Genomic DNA, 18,750 nt, shown 5'->3' with positions numbered 1-18,750 from the left:
ACAATTCACATAATCACTGAATTTTATGGTGCAACAGGCTATTTAGCCCACCTCATACCTGTACTAGTTCTATTACCTGGTGGCAATCTCTTGCCTTTTTCCAATATCCCTGCCCATCATTGCCACCAATAAGCCACCCAATGCCCTCTTGAATGCCTCAATTGTACCTGCTCCACCACATTACCAGGCCATAACAGGATGAAGATAAAACATTTTTTTAAATTCTTTTTATCTTCTGTCTGAAAGGGAACATAGAACAGTAGAGCACAGTACAGGCCCTTCGGCCCACGATGTTGTGCCGACCTATTATCCTACTAAGATCAATCTACCCTGCATACCCTACATTTTACCATCCTCCATGTGCCTATCCAAGAGTCGCTTAAAAGTGTCTAAAGTATCTGACTCCACTCCCACTGCCGGAAGCGTTTTCCACACGCCCACCACTCTCTGTGTGAAGAACCTACCTCTGACATCTCCCCACACCTTCCTCCAATCACCTTAAAATTATGCCCCCTCGTAATAGTCATTTCCGCCCTGGGAGAAAGTCTCTGACTATCCACTCTATCTATGCCTCTCATCATCTTGTAAACCTCTATCAAGTCACCTCTCATCCTTCTTCGCTCCAATGAAAAAAGCCCTAGCTCCCTCAACCTTTCCTCATAAGACCTGCCCTCCAGTCCCAGGCAGCATCCTGGTAAATCTCCTCTGCACCCTTTCTAAAGCTTCCACATCCTTCCTATAATGAGGCGACCAGAACTGAACACAATATTCCAAGTGTGGTCTAACTAGAGTTTTATAGAGCGGCAGCATAACCTCACAGCTCTTACACTCAATTCCCCTGAAGTGGAATTGGAAATTTGATGATAGCTCATGAAAGGGAATTGGATTAGTACATTAATATGGGGAAACAGTAAGTAAGTGGGACGGATTGGTAGGTCATTCCTAGGGCCAGCATAGGTACTACAGGCCTCGTCCTGTTAATGGATACCATCCCTCTGTCCAGTTTACTGGCCCATGTTGTTGTATGTGATGTTCAGAGCATGTCACCCCACAAAGGTAGGTTACGATGAGATGACCACTGCCTACCTTACGGATGTATTCATCGATGAAAGTTTTACAAGAACCTTCCCACAGTTTTTCACCAGATGAGAATTGACTGCAAGTTGGACCCCCTGCCAAGGTTCCAGGGACACCATGCCAAACTCTCTCATTCCAAATGGGAACCAATTGACTCGAAGTTGTTTTGGAAACATGGTGTTTGTCTTCTTCCTCCTCCCACTTCATCTGTTTCTCAAACGTCTCATCGAATTTAGACATTTCTATGCCACCAGATCGTACGACATCACCAGATCCTATGAAATCAGTGGAAACTGCGCTTCTTCCAGCTCCTGCTCCATCAAAGCTTACCGTTGTTTGAATTATTCCTGCTTTACCGCCGTGAGAAATGACTGGCACCATCTGTGACAAACGTAAACGCATTTGTGACTTACAATAGGCATAAGTTCCCTAAATGCACCAATACTCAGATATCAGTCAGGTCATTTTGTAGAATTACAAAGAAGAACCCAGTGAATCCTGGTCCCAGGGATGTAGGATGGGTTGCCTTATGATGAGGTGGCCCTATATTCTTTGTAATTTAGATGAATGAGAGGTGACCTCACTGAAATAGATTAAGTTCTGAAGGGGCTTTACAAGGTAGACACTGTAGGGGGCTATCCCCCGCCACCCTCCCTCCTCCCAGCAGGGGAATTTAAAACACAGGGGCACTGTCTCAGGACAAAGGAACTGAGGTGGGAGAAATTACCTCATTCAAAGGATTGCAAATCTTCGGAATTTCCTGTTTCGGGCGGTGGGGTGAGGTTTGTGCAGATATTTAAGGCCAGGATAAACAGACCTTTGTGTCTCAGAGAATCACAAGATGTCGGGAGCAGGTGGGAAAGTAGAGTTGAGACAAAGCATCAACCACGATCGTATTTAATAGCAGAGAAATGCAATGAATCCAGCTCTATCTTTCATTTAATGCATTTATAGGATGCGGCTGGGCCAGCATTTATTATCCATCCCTCGCTGCCTGTGAGCTCAATGTAATAAATGTGTAGGAGGTTGTAATGGTACGGTAATGGTTTCCCTACCTATGGACAAGAGGGCTCAGTTTACTCGAACCTCTGAACAAGTTGTTTCTAAAATATCTTTGAAAGAAATGTGAACCACATAGTTGACTTTCATTAGATAATTGGTAGCAACTTTTTAATAAACATGTAGGCTGCACATTATGGATACATTTAACACCAGCTACCAATGAACTGATAACAGATTCATGGCATTACTCATCGAAAATGGACCCTGAGGTATGAAGCAGTTGTACAGGAGCTGGCTAAAATGGATAAGGAACGGGGTAATTTTGGCACAGATTCGTATTTGGGAAATATTCGCATTGGCCCATGTAATGTGACTCACGCCCAACCCGAGGCAATTTGTCCCCATTGGTCCCAACTAAAACCCTACATTAATTAACCCCCATCCTGACACTGCCCCCACCCAACCTAATACCATAATCTATGGTGAGCCCTCACCCCACAGCTGTCACCTTTTAGACTCCCACAACCCCAGCCTACACTATGCGCCCAGAGACCCTCCCCCCTCCCACCCAGAGACCCCCCCCCACACCCAGAGACTCTCCCCCACACCCAGAGCCCTTCTCAAACACTGCACCCTCAGTCCCTACCATCCCCCAGTCAGAACCCCACCCCCATTCTCAGAGCCTTTCTCAAACCCTGTACCCAGAGACCCCCCAAACCCACAGCCCCACCCCCAAACTCAGAGCACCTCCTCCACCCCACACAGAGCCCCTACCTCACACCCAGAGACCCTCCCTCAAACCAACAGCCCCTCCCAGAAACCCAAAGCACCTCTTCCACCCCATATCCAGAGTGACCCTCCCCCGAATGCAGAACACCTCCTCCACCCCGTACCCAGTGCCCTAACCCCACACCCGGGGCCCACCCCAAAGCCGGAACCTTCCCCCACACCTACGCCCATAGCTCCTCTCCAACACCCATAGACCAACCCCCACTCCAAGAACATTGCTGTAAGACCCCAGATTACTAGTCAATCACACCACCATTTCTCCACCAGAGAAGGGGCTTTGTTTGCCACAACTGACTAAAGACGAAGAGTGGATTTGAAATGGTTGAGATTACAAACCGTGTCGACAGGCCCTCCACCTTCAAAGTTGCATTTTGTGAGGGATCCCACAGGCTCAGACGGTATCACAAAGAATCCTCGTTTCCTCATTCCACCACCACATTGACAAAACAGTAGCAACAAAGGAACAACTGTAAAGTCACAATTTAAACAATCAAGCCTCGAGAACCCAACTAATGACATTAAACTATGAATTTATATAAACAAACAAAAGAAATGATTGGCTGATTGGGTCAAAGAGCCTGTTTCTTCAGTTGTGGGTAGGGGGAAGACTGTTCTTGGCCAGCTCATGCTCACAAAATCCAAAGCAAAGCATGTCTCAGCAACTTGCTGAACAATCCAGAATGTATTAGTAGTTACACAAATGAGCCATTTAAGACACGCAGTTGAGCTTGTCTGGTGTCTCATTTACACTCAACAGAAGTGGCAAACATTTGCATTCAGAGACACATTCTCTGCAAACTATATGTTCCAGCCTCGCAACTCTTCTGAATCACCCAGGAGCCTATAATTTCTCCTTGGCCAATAAGCACCCTGTTCTCCTGAAGTTTAAATTGTTGTGATCATTTGAAAAGTTGGCATTCTTGCATTTGCCCTGATGAATTCTGGATGAAAAGCTTCCAGAATGTGTCTCTCTTGTCAATAATTATTTACTCCAGTCCTCACACTTATGAAAGGAGTGAGGGGGTGAAAAGCCTCTCTCCATGTCCTCCTTGCTTTATGCTGAGTTTAGGGCCTGACTAATTATTAGTGGCAGATGTAAATCCAGGTAGTGCCCAAGTCTAAGGCTAAATAGAAGAGGGACTTGATTTGCATATCGAGATAATTTATTGCATGATAGCATTGATTCACATTGGTTCAGCCAAGCCTAACTACTGAGGGCTCCCTGCTGTCTCTGCGAACTCACACAGAACTCAACACCGCCTCCACCCAGAGTGTGTGACATCATCAGATTGGGTGGAGCTCAGTGTTACACAAACATTTAACTCCTTCAGAACCATTGCCTTACACAACAGGATTTGAACTTGTGAGTATAGAAGATTAGGTTGCTGCTCTGCGTTACTCGCTGAGTGACAAGGTCATTGTTTCCCTCAAGCCAAGCAGGAGTGTGAAGAGAAACCATGGCTGGAAATTATTCTGGCTGCAGTCGGCTCAATAACAAAAGAGCCGAACAAGGGAGGAGAGGGATGACACCAATGGACAGCATCCAGGGGAGACAAAGACGGGGGAGAGCTCACATTAAGCATCAAGTTGGAATGATCGAGAACTGGGGAGTAGATGCAACAGGAACTTGCAAAAGGGAAATACAGCAAAGATTGGTTTAACAGGCACCTTATGAACTGGCACTCTCAATAAACCGGTAAAAGATATACAAAGAACAAAGAACAAAGAAAATTACAGCACAGGAACAGGCCCTTCAGCCCTCCAAGCCTGCGTCGATCCAGATCCCCTGTCTAAACCTGTCGCCTATTTTCCAAGGATCTGTATCCCTCTGCTCTCTGCCCATTCATGTATCTGTCTAGATACATCTTAAATGAAGCAATCGTGCCTGCCTCTACCACCTCCGCTGGCAATGCGTTCCAGGCACCCACCACCCTCTGTGTAAAGAACTTTCCGCGCATATCTCCCTTAAACTTTTCCCCTCTCACCTTGAAATCATGACCCCGAGTAATTGAGTCCCCCACTCTGGGAAAAAGCTTCTTGCTATCCACCCTGTCTATACACCTCATGATTTTGTAGACCTCAATCAGGTGCCCCCTCAACCTCTATCTTTTTAATGTAAATAATCCTAATCTACTCAACCTCTCTTCATAGCTAGCGCCCTCCATACCAGGCAACATCCTGGTGAACCTCCTCTGCACCGTCTCCAAAGCATCCACATCCTTTTGGTAATGTGACGACCAGAACTGTACGTACTACAGTTTACTGCATTATTGCGATCTCCGAGTGGTCAGATGAGGGTGTGACTGAGAAGGCTCTCTGCCAGTAAGTTTTATTTAAGGCAAAGTTGCTTTATTATTTGTGATGATTTTATATATATATAAATATATATATTTTATATATATAAATATACATAGTATATAGTTTCACTTATTTAAGTGAGCTATGCTGTAAAGTATAACATTGATGTGTGTACCTGCTGCATTATGTTTCTGTTACATAGTCTGTGTTTTTACACTGAGTATGTGGACCTTTCGATTAGCTGGGATATTTGATCAACTGGCACACTCCTGGTTAATAAAAAATTTGCTGGACTTCAACACTTTGAAAAGGACACATCTGTCCGACTCCAGGGAAGCAGGACGAATTACAAAGATCATTCAAAGAAGAAGCACAGGTATGAAGGGCTCCTCTACATCGGTGAGACCAAGTGGAGGCTTGCTTTGAAGAGAACTTGCACTCGGTTCGCCACAAATGACAACACGTTCCAGTTGCTAACCACTTCAACTCCCCCTCCCACTCCCTGGGTGACATGTCCATCCTGGGTCTCCTCCAGTGTCACAATGACGCCGCCCACAAACTGGAGGAGCAGCATCTCATATTCCACCTCGGGAGCCTACAGCCCAATGGTCTTAATGTGGGCTTTACTAGTTTCAAAATCTCCCCACTCCTGGCCTCATCTCATGACCATCCCTCCCTCTCATCCCCTTGACCTGTCCGTCTTCTCTCCCACCTATCCACCCCTCCCACCTCACTGACCAATCCCCACCACTGCCTACCTGCACCCATCTATCACCATCCCACCTACCTTCCCCAGCCCCACCCCTCCTCTCTCTATTTATTTCTGAGCTCCCTTCCCCATCCCCCATTTCTGAAGAAGGGTCCAGACCCAAAATGTCAGCTTTCCTGCTCCTGTGATGCTGCCTGGCCTGCTGTGTTCATCCAGCTCCACACTGTGTGTTATCTCTGACTCCAGCATCGGCAGTTCTTACTCCCGCTATGAAGGGCTGGCTGTTCTCTTTCTGAATCGAGAGATTAGACAAGCCAATGGATGATGATTTTGAAACACAGTTGCAAAAAGATCAATTTTAGTTTGTCACAACGGCAAACTGGGTTACAATGATAGCTGAGGGCTATCAATCATTTCATACTTACGCAGGAGCAGCAGTAAGGCCAACACCATGAGACCCACAGCAGCAGCACCAAGGTATGCCTTTGGTGACAGGAATAATTTCTCTGTCCTGCATGTGTTGACCTCATGGCAATCAATGACGTGAACATTGAGGTTTACCAAGTGCCCATTTCCATCGTTATCTTTGATAGATATCGGTACAGTAAATATTCCAGGCCATAAATGTCCGACAGGAATCAGCTCCATGCTAGTTGCTTTAAAGAAAGGATTGAAAGTGTTAGTCATTGAGAGCATAGCATTGCTCACACAGCCACCACCATGTCAAAGGATAGGGGCAGCAGATACATGGGAACACCACCCCCTCCAAGTTCCCCTCCAAGTCACTCATCATCCTGACTTGGAAATGTATCGCCCGTCCCTTCAGTGTCACTGGGTCAAAATCCTGGAATTCCCTCCCTAAGGGCATTGTGGGTCAACCCTACAGCACATGAACTGCAATGGTTCAAGAAGGCAGCTCACCCCCACCTTCTCAAGGGGCAATTAGGGACTGGCCTAGCCAGCAACACTCACAACTTGTGAATAAATAAATAAAAAGGGCTTTCCACTTTTACACAGGAACAAAGAAAGTAGGAGCAGGAGCAAAAATAAAATTGCTGGAAAAGCTCAGCAGGTCTGGCAGCATCTGTGGAGGAGAAAACAGAGTTAACATTTCGGGTCTGGTGACCCTTCCTCAGAACTGATGGTGGCTGGGAAAACATCAGTTTATATGCAGAAAATAGGGAGTTGGGGTGAATAAGAAAGCAGGAGCAGGGTTAGGTGTTTGGCCCTTCGAGCCTGCTCCGCCATTCAATATGATCATAGCCAATTGATTACCCAATTCAGTCTCCTGTTCCTGTTTTCTCCTCATTCCCTTTAATCCATTTAGTCCTAAGAATTATATCAAACTTTTTCTTAAAAAATATGCATAAATAAAATGTTGTGTAATTAAAAGCTTCATTACTAAATTCATGATTTGTAACCATCTTAAGAAAGTGGAGCATTAGGTGTGAAATCTAACCTTGCTTGAAGGAATGAACGGTTTAAAAATTAACTTTGGTTTTAACCTATACAAATTCTACCACTCAACTGAAGGATCATTAAGAACTTCAACAGTTAAGATGTTACGTCCAAGGTAGGAGTAGTGCCACACAACAGTGTGGTGAGGTCATGGTATAAAAAGAGCTGGCTGAGTGTTGGGAAAGAAACAGTAATAATCAATGGATATTTTTGAGGCTGGAGGAAGGTTTATGGTGACGTTTCCTAGGAGTCAGGATTGGAACCCTTGTTTTTTCTGATACATTTTAATTATTGGTGAGCATTAGACAGTTTCAACGTTTGCACAGAACACAAGACTTGGGAGCATTGTAAACAGTCAGGAGGACAATGTAGAAGTTCTAAAGGACATTGACATGTTGATGGAATGGGCAGATTGGTGGCACAGAAAGTTCACTGTAGCACAATGGGGTGAGACGTTTCGGTAGAATGGAGAGTCAGTAAAAACTAAAACATACCACGAGAAAGGGCGCATGAGAGCAGGGATTTGAGGTTACAATCAGATCAGCCATGATCTTATTGCATGGCTGAATATGCTCAGGGGCCTCAGTGGCCTACTGTTGCTCCTAATTTGTGTGTTCATGTTTCTAGGAATCTATCGGGTTATGATCAGGATTTAAATGTGTATGTCGAGGAACAATGGGTTGTAGACATCTCTGGCAGGGCCAGTTCAGCACTGGACCATCTCCAATTGCCCCTTGAACTGAGTGGCTTGCTAGGGCCTTTTCATAGGGCAGTTAAGAGTCAGCCCCATCGCTGTGGGTCTGGAGTCACTTGTAGGACAGACCAGGTAAGGACTGCAGATTTCCTTCCCTAAGAGGCTGGGTGAAGCAGATGTGTTTTTACAACAATCAGTGATATGTTCATGGGCACCATTACTGGGATAGTTTTAACTCCAGATTTTACTAAGTGAATTTAAAATTCCACGAGCAGCCCTGTTGAGATTTGAACCTGTGTCCCCAGAGCATTAACCTAGGCCTGTGCAGTTTGCGAATCCAGTGACATCACTGCCTACACTAAAGTAGTAAATGAAGATTCTTTAAGAAAAATCATTCTCCTCAAACTAAGGTCACTATCATGTCTTACCATTAGTATGACCTAATTTCCACTTCGTATTAGAGTCTAGATTAAACTGGAAAGGGGCTGCATACGGAGGTCCATCTGCATCAAAAGCAGTGAGGCTCAAGGACTTTGCATTGCCACACATACACGGATGTAAATCCACAAAGTTTGGCCAATGATCATTGGCATCTTGCACTCGAATAACAATGGTTCCTGTGGAAGTTGAGGCTGGAGTATCTGAGAAAGGAAAGACAAAGACAGCGGAGGAAAAAGAAACGTTGCTCAGATTGACACCGAAACCATAATTAAAGTTTTGCGATGATTTTTCAGTTTCTTTTAGATTTTAGATTTTATCGTCTCGTGTACTCAAGTCCAGGAGCACAGGAGTACAGTGAAAAGTGTATAATGTCGCCACATATGGTGCCATCTTAGGCGCAAGGTACCCAGGTACAAAAAAAAAGCTTAGGTATAAAGTAGTAAGAGAAATGAGAGTTACAAAGTTAACCATTGCTTCATAAAATAGCAGAAAAATAAAGAAATAGGTAATAGTTTACATTAAAGTCTTCCATAGTTTAAACTATAAAAAACAAAGGAATAAGTTAGAAGTTCAACAGTCTTTGATGAGTCCGCTGCTTATAAACATTTGCCTTGAAATCAACATGTACAGAGAACACAAACCCTCAAGGTGTACAAAAAGTAGCAGCTAAAATGTGGACTAGTTTGTACTTTCTTTAGAAATAAGATGAACTTATCACAAAATAACGACAAAAGCTTCCAGTTAACAACAGACGATATCTCCTAATTTCTTCAATCAAAAATGGAACTGATCCCAAATGATTGAATGGTAAAAGCTACAACCCCTGTGAGTACTAGGCTCTGTCTGCCCCAGGCTCAAATACGTTGAAAGATTCACAATGGTTTGAGTGAATTAATTTCTCTGCATTTCAGTCCTAAACTATCGACCTGTAATGCCGAGTTTGTGATCAGTAGAAAAGTCCACACACTCAGTGTCACGTGGAACAAACTTCTTCTGGAGAATGCAAGATATTTCATTGGCAGGGGAATTGAATTTAAAAGAGCTGTGAGATTATGCTGCAGCTCTATAAAACCCTGGTTAGACCACACTTGGAATATTGTGTTCAGTTCTGGTCACCTCATTATAGGAAAGATGTGGAAGCTTTACAGAGGGTGCAGAGGAGATTTACCAGGATGCTGCCTGGACTGGACTGGAGGGCAGGTCTTATGAGGAAAGGTTGAGGGAGCTAGGGTTTTTTTCATTGGAGCGAAGAAGGATGAGAGGTGACTTGATAGAGGTTTACAAGATGATGAGAGGCATAGATAGAGTGGATAGTCAGAGACTTTTTCCCAGGGTGGAAATGACTATTATGAGGGGGCATAATTTTAAGGTGATTGGAGGAAGGCATAGGGGAGATGTCAGAGGTAGGTTCTTCACACAGGGATTGGTGGGTGCGTGGAATGCGCTTCCGGCAGTGGTAGTGGAGTCAGATACTTTACAGACTTTTAAACAATGCTTGGATAGGCATGTGTAGGATAGTAAAATGTAGGGTATGCAGGGTAGATTGATCTTCGTAGGATAATAGGTCGGCACAACATCGTGGGCTGAAGGGCCTGTACTGTGCTGTACTGCTCTATGTTCTACGGTAAACTCATTTTAAACCTTATAGTTGAAAACCTAAAATATTTTATAAACACGCATGGCATAAGTATATCGTGACAACCAATTTGTTTCAAAGACAATGTACCAACAATTTTCCTTCCTAAAGGACAATCCCACACTGGAACAAGAAACAATCACAGTCCCATCTTTTGACATTGTCAGGAGCCATCTCTAAATCATTTCCATTCATAAATCTATCATTATTGGACTTGCTTATCAGTAGATAATATCTGATTTAATTAGCACCATCCTGTAAACACTGGCAGAAAAGTAATGCTATAGTTATACCACCAAAACGGAAATAGAATTTGAAGAGTGTATTGTTTTCTTAAGTTCCAGAAAAGAGTCATATCAGGCTCAGATGTTACCTCTATTTCTCCCTCCGGAGACCCGCAACGTTTCTCCAGCATTTTCTGTTTTGATTTCAGATCGCCAGCATCTGCAGCGCTTTGCTTTCATTTTAGTGTATTTGTGCTTATTAATGGGGGGGGGGGGGGGGGGGGAGGGGGGTTGGCTGGACAGCTGGTTTGCAATGCAGAGAGTGACACCAACAGCATGGGTCCAATTCCATGAAAGACTCTGCTTCTCAACCGCTGCCCCCCACCCCCACCTCGCCTGAGGTGTGGTGACCCTCAGGTTAAACCACCTCCCACCATCTCTCTGTGGCCTCTAACGAGAGGGCAGCCTATGGTCTGGTAACACTATGGTAACTTCACCTTTGTTTATGGAGTCAGAAGTCACGTGACACTAGGTTATGGTCCAACAGGTTTATTTGAAATCGCAAGCTTTCGGAGCGTTGCCCCTTCATCAGGTGACGTTGACTTGGTGTCAACCTGGTGTTGTGTAACTCCTGACTTTGTTCACCCCAGTCTGACAACGGCACCTCCACATCTTTGTTTATTGATACATGTTAAAATTCGAGTTAGTATTTCTTCATCTACTTACGTTCATTATTTATGGCCAATATGGTTGCAGTGTATGTCCCATTAGTCACATAGCTAGACTCTCGATCGGGGACGCCATTGAAAGTAACCTCCCCAGTGTCAGGGTTGATCACTAACCAGTTAGCAGCATCAACATCCTTGGCGTACCTGTCATGAATGTTGTGAAATACGGTTGAAACTTTTTGGCTGGATGTGCTTTTTTTGAAACAAAATTCTACAAAACGAACAACAGAACCATTACTTACTTGGTCATTTTGCTCTGTTTGCCAGTATCAGCACTAACAGCAGGATACTTCCCCAGCACTTTATTAACCAGCTTACTGGTGATAGTTTCTGTAACTGTTACCATCCATTTTGAGGGTCTAAATTCATAACCTTCTGTCACGTCTGCCACTATGAGTTTTACTTTAATAGGCTTTAAGATGCTGCTTGTAGAGACCGAGCTGTGGAATGGTGCCTTGTTACCCAACCGAATAACCAAATTCACCTGTTTCACTTCTTCATAGTTCAGTTCCTGGACATGGTTGAAGAGAAGGCAGTGAAAATGGAGGAAATTCAACAAAAAGAAAATGGGGAAGAATTCTGACCAAATCAGAATAAAAGTAATCAATGACATCATCGGAGTTAGGGCTGGATATTGGGACCAGCTGGGAAGCTGTTTCAGGAGCTGGTACAGACATGATGGGTTGAATGGCCTCCATCTGTACTACAAAATTCTATGATTCAACGTATTCATTTATTCTGTTGTACTAACAAACATGGGAAAAGGAGGAGGTCATTCAGCCCCTTGGTCTGTTCCACCATTTTGTTAAGTTTGGCGCTGAACTGTATCTTAACTCCACACGCCCACCTTAAGTCACGAGCCTTTAACACTACACCTTAAATATTTACCCAAGTTTTACAACATTCAGTTGACCCCAGCCCTAATGGGACTTTTCACATTTGGAGTGGGTTGAGTTCCAGAATCTATTTCCTTTATTGCAAACAAGTACTTCCTGATATCACACATTAATGGCCTGCCTCTGATTTTACAATTACATTCCCCTGTTTGGACTCCCACCCCATGGAGAGAGGATCGCTTTTCCTTACCAATTCTATCAAATCCTTTTCCCATCTTAACAATGCAATTAAATCAATCATTAATTTTACATATTCAAAGGAGTAGAAACCTAATTTTAATTAATTCATGGGATGGTCGCTGGCCAGGCCAGCATTCATTGCCCATCCCTAATTGCTTAGAGGGCAGCTAAGAGTCAACCACATTGCTGTGGGTCTGGAGTTACATGTAGGTCAGACCAGTAAGGATGGCAGTTTCCTTCCCTAAAGGACATTAATGAACCAGATGGATTTTTCCTGACAATCAGCAATGATGACAATCATCATTAGACTTTTTAATCTCGGATATTTATTGAATTCAAATTCCACCCTCTGCTTGTGGCAGGATTCAAATCTGGGTCCGCAGAACATTACCTGAGTCTCTGGATTAATAATCTAGCGATAATAACACTGGGCCATCATCTGCCAGGTATTGTTACCTGCCTCATAATTTCATAAGTAAATTCTTAGCTGTGTTATTATTCTTAAGAAACTGTACTTCTCCTCCTCCCAGTCCACTCAACTTCCTCAAGGAGCGAATGGCCTAATGGTGTTAATGCTGGATTATTAAACCAGACAGATTCAGGTTCAAATCTCACCGTGGCATTTAATTTTAAATTCATTACGAACAAAAAGTTGACATTAAGGGTCTAATGATGACTGTGAAACTATTGCCAATTGTCGGGGAAAAAATTTATTTGGCTCATTAATGCCATTTAGGGAAGGAAATCTGACATCCTTACCTAGTCTGGCCTACATGTGAGTCTGCAGCAAAATGGCTGACTCTGAAATGGCCTCAAACCACACAGTTCAAGGGGAATTAGGGATGGACCAGCCTTAATACAAGTGCTCAAATCCCACGAAATAAAATTGAGTAAATGTGGTTTACAAGTTTACCTTCTGATTAATCAAAATTCCCTCATTTGTTCGATTATCGACTTCAATCCTGAAATACTCGCCTTCATTGCCTTCAATAATATCAAAGTGTGCCAACCAATTATCACTGAACTCTTCATCCTTATCTAATACCTTTATGCGTATCAATTGGATATTTTTCACATTTTCTTTCACGCTTAATTCGTACTGAAAAAGAAATCATGAAAATTTGCTTCATTGAAAATAATCTTCTCGAAACAAATCAGTGGTTATATTGTAAAGGGATCTGTCTGAATGGACAGCTGGTTAGAACCGTGGGACTTTTAGCAGATACACTCCCATCAGTCATTCTTCATTAGATTTGTCTAATCTCTGTGGGAGGCATGGTGGCTCAGTGGTTAGCACTGCTGCCTCACAGTGCCAGGGACCTGGGTTCAATTACCACCCTTGGGCAACTGTCTGTGTGGAGTTTGCACATTCTCCCTGTGTCTGTGTGGGTTTCTTCCTGCATCCCAAAGATATACAGGTTAGGTGGACTGACCATGCCAAATTGTCCAAGAATGTGTAGGCTGGGTGGATTAGCCACAGGGAAATTCAGGGATAGGGTAAGGGGTGCTGGGTCTGGGTAGGATGCCCTTTGAAAGGTGGGTATGGACTGAATGGTCTCTTTCTACAGTGCGGGGATTTTATGATTCTATTGATATCCGAGTGGATAAGGATGCCAACACAAAGTCTTATAGCAGCAGACAGACTCAATCTTGATAGATAGTGTGAGAGTGAAGTATTGGTCACTACACCTCAGACAAGGGGTGAACTATAGAGGAAGGATCTTCATGGTGACCTCAGCCAGTGCACAAACTGAACCAGATTGCTTCATGGGATCCAGGACTGATGTACGGAGAGAGGTTTGGATTTGTTAGAGAATTGTTTACTGGAGTTCACAGGAACGAGGGAGGGATCTCATAGAAACCTATAAAATTCCAACAGCACTAGATAGGGGTAAACACAGGGAAGGACGTTCCCAACAACCAGGGGAGTCCAGAACCAGGGGGTCACAGTCTAAGGATACGGGGTAGGCTACTGAGGACTGAGATGAGGAGAAATATCTTCCCCCTGAGAGTGGTGAGCCTGTGGAATTCTCTGCCACTGAAAGTGGTTGAGGTCAAAACATTGGATGTTTTCAAGGAGGAGTTAGGTACTGTTCTTGGGGCTAAAGGGATCAAAGGATATGGGGGGAAAAGCAGGAACAGGGGACTGAGTTGGATGATGAGCCATGATCATATTGAATGGCAGAGCAGGTTCGAAGGACCAAATGGCCTCCTCCTGTTCCTTTTTTCTATGCTTGAACCTACGGTATCACTCAGCATTACAAACCAACAGTGCAGTCAACAGATTCAATCGTGGCAGTGATACCTAGTAGCATTGCATCTGAGATCTCTTGTAAGACATGATGTTCAATGTACACATTATCATTAGCAACTTAGCAACAAAGCACCAGCAGAGACGCATTAACACTCTGTGCTCAGCTCTGCCCAGGATTCTGATGGGTGGACCCTATCTCACAATGTCAATTAACCCTTCTAGGTTAAATGCAAAATATGGTGGTATATCTCCAGATTTCCAATTGAGCTGAGAATGTTTTCCATTTAAAAAGAGAGAGAAATGCTGTGCTTCTCTGTACAACCTTGGGTCACAGAGAATGCGTGTCAAAAGTGACCATCCTGAATCCACAGTCACTCTTACCACAACTGGCCTTGACAAAAGTATACAGCTAGGAAGATAGAAAGTGGAAGATTATTGCTGGGAATGGGCACATGCACACTGAGGTACAAAAACGCTTGTTAAACTTCTGAAGACATTTCCACACTAAAATTTCATGCTAAGCAGAGAACAGGAGTAACATTATTTACAGTGCTAAAATGAGGCTGATTAAAATAGGTTGGGAAACCTCAAAAGAGCGCAACAGCATAACTTTTTAACAGGCTGACAAGAATCATGCGAATGGGTTTAAGAATTCTAATGCAATAAAGGATTCCTGAAGCTGTGAATTTCCCTTTCAGGTGCCCACAGGACAGAGGAAAATAAATAAATTAAAAAACTCAGGAGTGACCCGAGAGTGGTTTTAAAATATTTTGAATGAGTCCGATAGAGTTGACAACACAAACTTCAACTTACCTTTATATAGTGCCTTGGAAGTAATAACATCCCGAGGCATGAAGGACATGTTTTCATTTGTGGGTGACAGCAGGATGAGGGGCTATCAGTATGCAACATCACTGATTAATCCAATTTGGGGTTCAGCGTAAACCATTTTACCCAGAGAGGGGGAAATATGTGCAACTTGGTTGAGGGGAATGGCATAGATATTTTTGATGAGGAATGTAGCAAACACACAACAGAGAAAAGAAAAGGATTTATTTCTGAGGTGAGATGAAGAGGGGTGGGAGGAGGCTCATGCACAGCATAAACACTAGGACGGAACAGATTTGTTTTATTCATTCATGGGATATGGGCGTTGCTGCCTGGGTCAGCATTTTATTTCACCGTCTCTAGTTGCCCCTTGAGAAGGTGGGGGTGAGCTGCCTTCTTGAACCGCTGCAGTCCATGTGCTGTAGGTAGACCCACAATGTCCTGAGGGAGGGGATTCCAGGGTTGTGACCCAGCGACACTGAAAGAATGGCGATATATTTCCAAGTCAGGATGGTGAGAGGTTTGGAAGGGAACTTGCAGGGGGCGGTGTTCCCATGTATCTGTTGAACTTGTCCTTCTGGATGGAAGTAGTCGTGGGTTTTGAAGGTGGTGTCTGAGGATCTTTGGTGAATTTCTGCAGTGCATCTTGTAGATAGTACACACTGCTGCTACTGAGCGTCGGTGATGGAGGGAGTGAATATTTGTGGATGTGGTGCTAATCAAATAGGCTGCTTTGTCCTGGATGGTGTCGAGCTTCACATATTGAATGGTTGCTGTGCTGCAAGCTTCAATTTAAAACTACTGACTTCCCTTAATACCATAGAAAAAAAAAGGGTTCTGCATAGTTTGAAATGATTGCCCATGATCAGTTTTATTTGCTGCCTTTCTTAAAAGAAAGCTGTGTCAGAGTTAATCTTACCTCAAAATATTTCACAGTGGGGATATTGTCATTAACATCTAAAATCTTGATCTGAGCTGTTGCTGTCGCACTGAGTCCTTGACTTTTCCCTCTCAGATCACGAGCTTCAAGAATGAAACTATAGAAATCCTGGGTCTTAATAAGAAACAGCATAAAAAGGGTTTGGGGATGTATTTCTGGCAAATGTTATAGTCACAGAGTTATACATCACACAAAAAGACCCTTTGGTTCAACTTGTCCGCACCGAGTAGACATCCCAATCTGACCTACTCCTATTTGCCAGCATTTGGCCCATATCCCTCTAAACCCTTCCTATTCATATACCCATCCAGATGCCTTTTAAATGTTGTAATTGTACCAGCCTCCGCCACTTCCTCCGGCAGCACCATCCATACACGCACCACCCTCTGAATGAAAAAGTTGCCCCTTTGGTCCCTTTTAAATCTTTCCTCTCTCACCTTAAACCTATGCCCTCTTGTTTTGGACTCCCCTACCCTGGGAAAAAGACCTTGGCTATTCACCCTGTCTGTGCCCATCATGATCTTATAAACCTCTATAAGGTCACCGTCCCCAGCCTCTGGTTAGTTTAAGATAGGTTCATCCAGTTACATCTGAGTTGATAAATGTCAACCTTCAAATTGACAGTGTCCTTGTATATAATGTCAGAAGTCACAAGACGTCAGGATATCGTCCAACAGGTTTATCCTAGAATAGAATCCCTACAGCGTGGAAACAGGCCCTTCTGCTCTGATCCTGCGAAAAGTATCCCACTACCCCTTTATCCCACCTGATCTACACATCGCTGAACACTATGAGCAATTTAGCATGGCTAATCCACCCTGACATACACATCTTTGGACCGTGGGAGGAAACCAGAGCACCCGGAGGAAACCCATGCAGACACGGGGAGAATGTGCAAACTCCACACAGACAGTTGCCTGAGGCTGGAATCAAACCCAGGTCCCTGGTGCTGTGAGGCAGCAGTGCTAACCACTGAGCCACCGTGTCACCCCAATGAAGACACGGCTCATTGATCTAGGGGTATGATCCTTGCTTTATTGCCAATAATACCCATCAAGTTTGCCTTGCTTTCAATAGAATTAAGGCCGATCTGATCCTCATCTTGACTCCACTTTCAACCTTTCAGACATGCTAATGACACGTGCCTGAGGCAGGTGGGGACTTGAACCTGGACCTTCTGAGCCAGAGTTTGGGACCTCACCCCCTCCCCTGCCCCCAAGTAAGCCTGTACTTCATCACCGATCAAACATCTCTCTCTAACTTGGCCTTAAATATATTCCGGGATGTTTTCCCTCCCTTGGTCACAACACTAAAAAATTCTCAGAGAGAAGAAATTCCTCCTCACCTCCTGCTTAAATGGGAGATCTGTCAGGTTGAAATTGCGCTCCGCTTTCTAGATTTCCTGACAAGAGGAAACACCCTTTCAACATCTACCTTCACAGTCCATTGAGATTTGGGTATGTGGCAGCAAGAGTTTAACAGACTAACTCAACATGCTAACCCATTGTAAGCCTGATAGTTAATGTTAACCAGCTCACACAAAACAGGTTTCACTCACTTCACGGTCAAGGTTCGGCTTTGTAACTTTAACTTCTCCATTTGCTGTTGCAGTAAATTCCGCTCTGCTACCTTGGTTTATGATCCTGTAATGGATCATGGCATTCTCCCCTTCATCAGCATCAGTTGCAGTCAGCTGTAATACAGAGGTGCCTACAGGGAAGCAAACAATGCTGACTTTTAAACAGAGATTGCATTATTTCAAGTGAACCTTCTCGGACAAACAGAAACATGCCTCCCCTGCATTCAGTTCCAGACACATTCTCCTCAGAAACGATACTCTGGTCTTGAAAGAATTGCAGCACAGATTCATCAGAATGATAAGCCAGCTAAAAATGTTAAATTTTGGAGGACACTCACAGACACACACACACACACACACACACACACACACATAGACACACACATAGACGCACACACAGACACACACTCACAGGCAGACACACTCACAGGCAGACACACTCACAGGCAGACACACATAGACACACACAAACACACACACACACACATGCAAACACAGAGACACAGAGACACATATACACAGACACCCATGCAAACACAGACACAAATATACACACACGGACATACATACACATACACACACACATACATACACAGACACACACACACACACACACACACGCATGCACGCACACACACACACACAGGAAGGCTGCTATAACTTGAAGTGTTAATGCCTTAGAGCAAGAACAAAGTGAGACACAATATGTCCTTTGCCAATAACAACAATTCATTTAAATAGTACCTTTAACATAATAAACACAAGGAACAGGAACAGAAGTAGACCATTTGTCCACTCAGGCCAGCGCCATCATTGTATAAGATCACACTAATCTGCTCTAGACCTCAACTCTCTTTCAATCCAGCTCCTCATAGCCCTTAGTTCCCTGAGATTTTAAATAGTTAAATGCCTTCTCTTTAAATACTTCCAGTGATCAGATCTCCTCAACTCTCTGTGATTGAGAATTCCAGACATTATCTGGGAGAAGAAATTCCCTGGCATCTCACTTTTAAGATT

General features: G+C 43.9%; 1 protein-coding gene across 1 annotated transcript in view; it reads right to left on the bottom strand.

Moving 5' to 3' along the window:
- Window positions 1-960: 960 nt before the first annotated feature.
- The window catches only part of LOC109910834 (desmoglein-2-like), a 68,655-nt gene continuing 50,865 nt past the window's right edge, over window positions 961-18,750 (bottom strand). The window contains exons 7-15 of the mRNA XM_048596218.1: window positions 17,713-17,864; window positions 16,134-16,268; window positions 13,046-13,231; window positions 11,299-11,567; window positions 11,055-11,200; window positions 8,456-8,668; window positions 6,301-6,531; window positions 3,205-3,335; window positions 961-1,458 (exon numbers count right to left, since the gene is read on the bottom strand). Coding sequence (XP_048452175.1) covers window positions 961-1,458; window positions 3,205-3,335; window positions 6,301-6,531; window positions 8,456-8,668; window positions 11,055-11,200; window positions 11,299-11,567; window positions 13,046-13,231; window positions 16,134-16,268; window positions 17,713-17,864 — 1,961 coding nt within the window. The remainder of the gene's footprint in view (window positions 1,459-3,204; window positions 3,336-6,300; window positions 6,532-8,455; window positions 8,669-11,054; window positions 11,201-11,298; window positions 11,568-13,045; window positions 13,232-16,133; window positions 16,269-17,712; window positions 17,865-18,750) is intronic.

Source organism: Rhincodon typus, chromosome 4 (assembly GCF_021869965.1).
Source record: "Rhincodon typus isolate 14 chromosome 4, sRhiTyp1.1, whole genome shotgun sequence".
NCBI lineage: Eukaryota > Metazoa > Chordata > Chondrichthyes > Orectolobiformes > Rhincodontidae > Rhincodon > Rhincodon typus.
This window is presented reverse-complemented; position numbering and strand designations above follow the sequence as displayed.